The sequence below is a fragment of the Cyprinodon variegatus genome, unplaced genomic scaffold (genome assembly GCF_000732505.1).
Source record: "Cyprinodon variegatus isolate N-32 unplaced genomic scaffold, C_variegatus-1.0 Scaffold232, whole genome shotgun sequence".
Classification (NCBI taxonomy): domain Eukaryota; kingdom Metazoa; phylum Chordata; class Actinopteri; order Cyprinodontiformes; family Cyprinodontidae; genus Cyprinodon; species Cyprinodon variegatus.
The window spans coordinates 481,279-489,808 of NW_015150685.1; the positions used below are offsets into that span (position 1 = coordinate 481,279).

General features: G+C 38.1%; 1 protein-coding gene across 1 annotated transcript in view; it reads right to left on the bottom strand.

Moving 5' to 3' along the window:
* mtx2 (metaxin 2) overlaps positions 1–4,263 on the bottom strand; it is a 4,722-nt gene extending 459 nt beyond the window's left edge. The window contains 8 exon segments of the mRNA XM_015381370.1: positions 389–465; positions 925–1,050; positions 1,124–1,309; positions 1,399–1,475; positions 1,547–1,619; positions 2,636–2,682; positions 2,766–2,813; positions 4,101–4,263. Coding sequence (XP_015236856.1) covers positions 389–465; positions 925–1,050; positions 1,124–1,309; positions 1,399–1,475; positions 1,547–1,619; positions 2,636–2,682; positions 2,766–2,813; positions 4,101–4,140 — 674 coding nt within the window. The 5' untranslated portion in view covers positions 4,141–4,263.
* Positions 4,264–8,530: the final 4,267 nt, after the last annotated feature.

An 8,530-nucleotide genomic window follows, 5' to 3' on the forward strand; every position in this document is an offset into this window, starting at 1 on the left:
ATTTTGCCTGGTTCTCCTTATAGTAATAATGTTAATTCCTTTTCATCTCGATTTTTTCTTTCCCTCTCTTCCGTCTTTCATATTAACTAGGTTTTTGTTTTGTTTTTATTGTTGTTTTTTGTAATACATCTGATTTTAATTTAAGAATAGCAGTTATATCAATTTAAAAAAAAAAAGAAAATAAATGTTTCCTCAGATTCTGATAAATGTATGTTTTAGAGACCAGCTGGAACAGCTTTTTTCTGGATTGGCTAAGATGCAATGGCAAGATGTATCCACCAGATGGTGCTCAAATGACAACTGCTGTGTTTTTCAGGCAGTAATCTGTTGATTTCTTCAATGATGATTGAAGCTTTAAGCAGAAGAAACTAATCCATGGAATACGTACTGTTTGTTGAAGAAGTACGGCTGAGTTCCCAGCCTCTGAGACAGAGCCTGGCAGCACTGATTCACATCTTCATAAACCTGAAACAAACACGTTCAATATTAAAGCCGGAACTCTCCTGATCCAGATTTTAATTAAGAGTATTGATACCTTTTTAACCCTTTCACATGTTAGTGAAAGTTCACAATGACTTTCGTTCAGATTAGAAGTTAAAGAAAAATGTATAACCTTTGCATATTTTTTAGATGTATTCAAACATTTTGAAGGATTTTTAAGGCCCAATGGAACCCTGGAGCTTAAGAATGATGAGAGAGAGCCTGTTAGAGGCTTATGTTCAACCCCCCCCCCTCCCAACAGGACAGTGACTCTAAATATGGAGTCATAGCAACTGAAATAATCAGAAAGTGGCAAGTTCATGCTTTAGAGCGGCCCAGTCAAAGTGAATCTGGTGATTGGACGGTGTACGAGCTCACCTTCCAATCCGAATGAAATTTTTCAGGACACTGATGTTAGCTTAAGGTTGCTGGGTCGACACCAACCTGTTCGAGTGTTTTTCCTCCCCAGCCGATGGCGTTCATCTTCCTGCGCACCTCCCACTGCTTCTGATAGGCCAGAATTTTACCCAGAGGCCACGAGTACGGGCTGCTGTATCGGGGCCGGGAGATCTGCATAAAGTAGAGACGGTCTTAGAGAGAAGCCTGCTGCTGGTTTGATATCTGAGGACATGAACACACCAACCTCCGCCGCGGTGGCGTCGTCGCACCACTGAATGTAGAAGCTGTGTTAGTGTCGGCGTGCGGGCTGATTCTGACCATGTCGGTGTTTCTGTACCTCAGCACTTAGCAGCATGTTATAAACCAGCTCCATGTACGCCTTCATCTCAGCGCGCTGGACGTCGTCCAACGCATCGCTCAAAGAGTGACCCTGGAGAGAAAACATGTCAGTTTTCATCAGCTCAGGAGGGCTTGATGTCCTTCCACCAGTAAAATAACTGGGAGCTGAGTTCCTCCCACCTTCGCTTTGGTAAACTGCACTATGGGCCCCAGCTCCGATACCACCTGGTTCCCCACGTGGATGAAGGGGATCTTTCCTGAGAAAAGAGCAAACATCAGAAATGCATGCTGTGGCTGGTGTAGAAGGTTAGCTTAACCTGCAACTGACCGGATGGCGACATGTATTCAGCGTTTGGTCTGCAGACCACCTGCACCGGCAGACCGCACATCCTGAGGTAGGCCTGCAGGGGGAGACAGAGAAACGGTTCGCTACTGAAACAAGCTGATTTTCTTTAACCGGCTTACATCAACTTTCTGCTGACATAATGTTGAAAGTGGAGTTGAATTATTTTTGCAAAATAAATCTAAAGAAGCATAACAGCTGGATCGTATAGACCTAAAGGATACGCCCCATTTACCAAAGAAAAGACTAACTTCCATCACTATTTTCCTTCTTAATAAAATATCTAAATCATCTACCACTACGGACGCATGGACTGAAGTGTTTTCAGGGTTCCTACAGTATAAGGCAAGTTAAATTTAAGACTTTTTAAGGACCCGCAGGAACCCTGGTTTTTGACTGATCAACGGACTTGAAAAAAGCCTGAGGTGCCGATTCTGATTTTGACAAATACTCATTTTTGCATTAACCAACAATTCAGGACAGAGGTGTATAAAGCACTAAAAAACAAAACTAGGTCGAAGTAACAACTACAAAATTTATTTGGAAAAAGTATTTGTAGAAGCATGGCAGAGTATTTCTGCTTTAACTTTTAAATGTGGTTAGAATTTGTCGAAAATCTGGTTAAACCTTAGAAAATATAGAGATAGAGCCGATACTAGAATTGTCATAAAAAGTGGTACTGAGAAGTATACCATATCTGGATACAGTAGTAATTTAAAAATGATGTTTGCATACGTTTTGAAACTTTTTATTTTAGATTTCTGGATAATCAGCACATTAAATGAAAGATACTTTTGGTGACATTATTTATTTAGCATTTATCTAGCATTTATGAACCGTTGAGAAAGCATGCTCCATTTTGAGGTATAGAAGTGGAGTATCAGCCAATCAGTGAGCTCCCAAAATAAGGAATAAGGATCGAGGCCGATCATTTGATAGGTGCAACCCTGTTTGCCACTTTCTGATTGAGATTAAACTTGTGATTCAAGCTCTTAGAGGACAGGTGGGATTCAGTATGATGGAATTATTATTATTAAAAAGTTCTGGGGAAAAAAAACCCAAATCCAAATTTACCTGAACAGCAAGAGACGAGGCGTGGTCTGAGAGTAGGATTTGGTCATCTGTTTCAGAGAAAATACGTCATTTAGAATCATCTGAGAACTGCTTTCTTTTTTTTTTCCTTTCTGCAAACCTACTAACTTACCCTTTAAAGGTTGGTACAAGGTGGCATTCTCAGGCCACGGCTCTGCAGCTGTTGGGAGTTAAAAACACAGGAGGTAGAACAGATCAGCTTCTAATTACAAAGATCTACAACATAAAGGTCTAATAAGAAGGATTTACGTAAATTGTGACAAAAAGGATTGATCAAAATTCCTTCACAGAGACATAAGACATTGATTTCTAGTTATAATAACGGCTTGATGCAACTGAAGCTGTGAAAAGTTAGATTTGCTTCTCACATACGACAAGATTGGTTTAAAAATGTTCCTAAACATTTCAGCCTGAAACCCCAAAAATAATGCAATAGATTGGAAGCCCCCTAAAAATATTCTACTTTTTCTATACTTTTTTATGCATGGAAAATGTATATTCATAACAATTATTTATTAATTGTTTTAATTGTATTATAAATTATTTAATGAGTCATTATGATACATTTATATATTTCATTCACATTTTTGTCCTTAATGATATATTTTAGCCCTCTATAAACCTTAGGTATCACACCACAGTGATTGTGAAAACCCTGTCATGGTGGAATAAATCCTGATTTAAACTTCCTTTTCCCTTAAAATGTAATCAATGCATTCACTCAGATTACCTTTTTCTGATTCTAAAATGAGTCTTAACATCTGAAACATTAAAGTTTGACGTGAAGCTAAAAATATAGATGAACTTGATAAGAGAGCAAATACTAGATTTTATTTGAATATTTTACATGCAGAATGATAATTCAATAATTTTGCAGGTAAAGTTTTTCTGATCATATATTAAAGTCTGTTATCTGTGAGACTAAAATGATCTACAATATTAAATGTTTACTGTATCCTAAGCTGAAAGTCTGGAAAAACACATGAGCGATTGCTGATTAAATAGAAGTCAGGGTTTTTTTTTGTGCCTGTAAAGGCACAGAAGAAGCTCTTGTTTTATATTTTTCTTCCTGACATCCATCCTGTTTTCTACCTGGGATTAAACTGTCTGGTTGATAATAGGCTCACCGCTGATGCCTTGTTTACCTGAATGTTGGAGATCATTAAACAGACCAACCTCTTGTTTTAAAGGCGTTAACACTTGTTAATTTTTAATTGATTATTATTTTTATTTTTTGAATGGCAGCTGTTATTTAAGCTGCAGATTTCAAACTGGAGCAGTCTATTCACCAATTGTTCACACTATATTTATTTTCATTATTATTTCCACTTATTTCCTCGCTGTGTTTGCATTTAGAGGACACCCTACAGTTAGCCTTGGGGAGCTAGCCGGCTAAAGTTAGCTCGAGGTAACAGTTCGTTAATGAGGAACTAACTAACCGCATTACCTGCCATCTGCGACACGAAAGCCTCCGCCGCCAGAGACATGTTGTAATATTCTCTCTGTTGGGTTTTAACTAGAATCTGAGCTGACCGCAGTGATGCTTCATGTCAGGCTAAGGACAAGTATTCAACAGTCATTCAATCTTCCGCCTTCGTTTAATGTCCCCTAGAAACAGAAGTGCGCTGATGTTTAGTTCCACTTTCCCCCCAGCGCTCAAATGGTTGCATGAAAGGCTTACCTCATTCAGAAAAAAAAAAAGATTATGGTATGAGTTTTTTTATTTGCTTTTGGACAGCTGAGCAGGAATCACTCAAATGAATCTATAAAGGTTTAATTCGTTGTGTGTTCAGATACAGGTCCTTCTCAAAATATTAGCATATTGTGATAAAGTTCATTATTTTCCATAAAGTTATGATAAAATTTGAACATTCATATATTTTAGATTCATGGCACACTAACTGAAATGTTTTAGGTATTTTATTGTCTTAATACGGATGATTTTGGCATACAGCTCATGAAAACACAAAATTCCTATCTCACAAAATTAGCATATCGTGAAAAAGGTCTCTAAACGAGCTATGCACCTAAACATCTGAATCAACCAATTAACTCTAAACACCTGCAAAAGATTCCTGAGGCCTTCGAAACTCCCAGCCTGGTTCATCGCTCAAAACCCAAATCATGGGTAAGACTGCCGACCTGACTGCTGTCCAGAAGGCCATCATTGACACCCTCAAGCAAGAGGGTATGACACAGAAAGATATTTCTGAACGAATAGGCTGTTCCCAGAGTGCTGTTTCAAGGCACCTCAGTGGGAGGTCTGTGGGAATTAAAAAGTGTGGTAGAAAACGCTGCAAAACGAGAAGAGATGACCGAACCCTGAGGAAGATTGTGAAGGAGGGCAGATTCCAGACCTTTGGGGACCAGCAGAAGCAGTGGACTGAGTCTGGAGTAGAAAGATCCAGAGCCACCGTACACAGGCGTGTGCAGGAAATGGGCTACAGGTGCCGCATTCGCCTGACCTGGGCTACAGAGAAGCAGCACTGGACTGCTGCACAGCGGTCCAAAGTACTTTTTTCAGATGAAAGCAAATTTTGCATGGATTAACTGATTAATCAAGGTGTGTCTGACCTCAGTAACCATGACCAGATGCATCTGGAATAATCAGTTCATCCAGTAATGAAAGACAGGAAACAAATGAATGATGAATTAAAAAAAGCTGCCTTAAGTTCAGGAGGTAGTGGAGTTGTGCATACAGGCCATCCTACTCTTTTATTTTTCAATGATTAATATTCTTTACAGTTGTCACAAGAATAACACCTACATCTGCATTATAAGCAGAAATGGCAGAAATTAAACTTTAGTAGAACAAATTTGAATTCATTCTACATACTGGTTTATGTTAAGGAGTTCTAATAAAATCCATCCATGTCAAGAGATTTAAAAACTAAAACTTGGAAGATGGAAAAGTTATTTTGGCCAGACAGCAGATACATTTATAGGACTTTTTTTTTAAATTAAGAAAGTTAATTATTCCAATCCATCTAACTCTGCTTAAGAAGAAAAACTAGAAAAATCCAGAAGGTGCTGGAAGGCTCCTGGAAACTGCATGGTTATAGGTAGATGCACAAAAACTGTCAAAAAAGAGAATGTACTGTAAACCCTCATCTGATGATCCACTTGTTTCCGCTCAATGTCAAGCCCAGAGGCTAAACTGAGGGCAATATTATGCTGTGGGACCAAAACCAAGTAAGACCTGGATTTGAGGGGTTTCATTTGGTTAAAAGCAGCATAGGAAGCAATGTTATTGGTTCTGTGGAGAAGGCAGGTGGATGTCCTCGGGTCTTCAGGACATATTTAGGAGCCAAGGATGTTGTTATTAGAGCCATCCAAACCTCCCTCTGCCAACATGCTGACAACAAATCTTGCAGTAAGCATCTCATCCCTGTGACCAGTACTTCCAACCGACATCCTGGACCCAGGACTTCCTGGGCAAGTCCTGAGGTAAGACTGATCAAATTCTGGTCACTTCCAAAAAATACCTCAATACACTGTCACATTTATTATTAAACCAATCATGGAGTTGGTCTAAGATACAAATAACAAACCCACCAGAAATGCACAGCAGCATTAGAGGGAGCCTTATTTTCAGCCTTGCACTGCAACTAGCTCTGACCAGTCAGGTAGCTGTGGCTAACATTCAGCTATTGTATGCAGCTCATATCAAAAACATTTCACAGATGGATGGAGAGTTTGTTTAACAAATACATAAACAAATAGATAAATATAATGATGATTTAAAAAAACAGGCGATCAACATGGCTCGCAGTACACAACAAACAAACAATGGTGCTGTCCAGGGTGCTGAAAGAGACCCATCACCTGCTCCATATGTAATAAATCATTAAAAAACTCAACGCTGAAAACTTAGTGAGATTCTTTTAATAAAAAAAAAAACAGCAAGTAGCTCAAGGAAAGTAAATATAACCTGAAAGTGGACTATTTGTGGATTTCTAATGTTTTAAGAGCAACCTGCTTCCCCCCAAACAATGAACCCAAACAATTATCTCTACAGTTGTCTCTTACTCTGATGTAATACCAGTACAAGAAGAGTAATCTTATTTAAAACAAATAGAGAAAAGAATGAGCTAGGTTGCCAGTGACCAACAGTGATATAATGCAATTATAACTGTGCCTCTACATATCTCTTGGCCCATTCTCCTAAAGTCGACAATACCAACCATCTCATTAAAAGCAAACAAAGAGAATGCATAGAAATTCCCCTATTCCTTTTTTTTCTTTCTTTCTGCGATCTCTAAACTAATTTGTTTTGTTAGTTAATTGATGCAGGTTCATGATTTATTTTGCTTATATGAAATGAGTGGTGCATTCCTTAAATTAACTCAACTCCCCTATATGTTTTATTTATAAAGCCATTTAAAACAACCATAGTTGCCACAAGTGCTGTAAATATCAGGTAAATTAAAAATTTTATAAAAAACAACATAGAAGTTTAAAGGAACAGAACAAATATAATGACATAAATTAATTAAAACAAAATAAAAAAAACAAAAAAAAACAATAGAACATCAACGCAAAAACAGAGGGAGCCTCATGCTGTGTTAAACTCCAAAGAATAAAAATAGTTTTTAAGATGCGTTTTAAATTGAAGAGGATTGTCTAATTAGGAGGAGCTCATTCCGCAGTTTTGGAGTAGCAACTGGAAAAGCTGCGTCCCCTCTGAGCTTCTGTTTGGCCCTCAGTACCCCCAGAGCTGCAGGTCAGCTGACCTGAGGAACCAAGTGGGAGCATAGGGGTGGAAAAACTCAGAAAGTTAGGGAGGAGCCAATCCATTTAAAGACCTAAGAAGAAATAAAAAATCTTAAAATGAACTCTAAAATGCACAGGCAGGCAATGGAGGGAGGCCTGGATGGGAGTTCTGTGCTCCCTCTTACGTATTCCAGTGAAAAGGAGAGCAGCTGCATTTTGCACCAACCATACCAACCATATTTATTTAAATTGGCTAGATAATTTGAATATGTTGTTCTCTTTACAAAAAGACAATAACAACAAATATCTGATTCTGTTGATGGTCATTATGAAACGGATTTATGAAAGTGAAGAGCATTTCAATCCTTGTTTTTATAATATTGCTTACATAAATTTACGTTTTGGCGATGTACTGTATATATTAAATTCATAGAAAGCTCAGGAATACGTATATCACATTTCATATGTAAGACTAGTCAAAGTGTGTTATTGAAACATTAAAGTATGTCATATAAACATTGAAAGCATTATAGAAGGGTGCAGAAATAGGATGTTTTTAAAGGTTTTTTACAAAATCTAACATAAAAAACCCAGAGTGAGGCCTGCAGATTGATAGAGACCATAATGGCATGTCTTAGAACTGCGCCGATGTTCTCCACTTTCTTACTTTTGGAGAGGATTAGCATGATTCCCAACTGCAACTTTTTAGGCAGACCTATGAAGACACTGCTGCAGTTATCAAGATGAAAGAATGAATTAGTATTTCAAGGACCTGCAGAATAATCCAATCATGGAGATGTTCTCTAGGACGGTGGTCTTCAACAGGGGTCCGTGACCCCTAGGGGGTCCACAGAGGTACTACATGGGGGTCAGGAAAGTTTTGGTTGATTACTTTTTTTTTTTTTTTATATTGCCCCCTGCATTTTTTCCACTAATTGAAATGTCTTTAAATACACATTAACATGAATTCAGATAAATGGAGGCAGAAGATGTCTTTCAGTCATCAATGCACGCATTCAGCGACACATAGGAGCTCTTTCAAGCTGGGCCCCGTTTCATTCACAACCCCTGTCCCATAAAACAGGAATCAGAATCACTAATACTTTAATAATTACGAGGTGAAATTACTTTTGTTACATTAATCCATATATAGAGTGACTATAG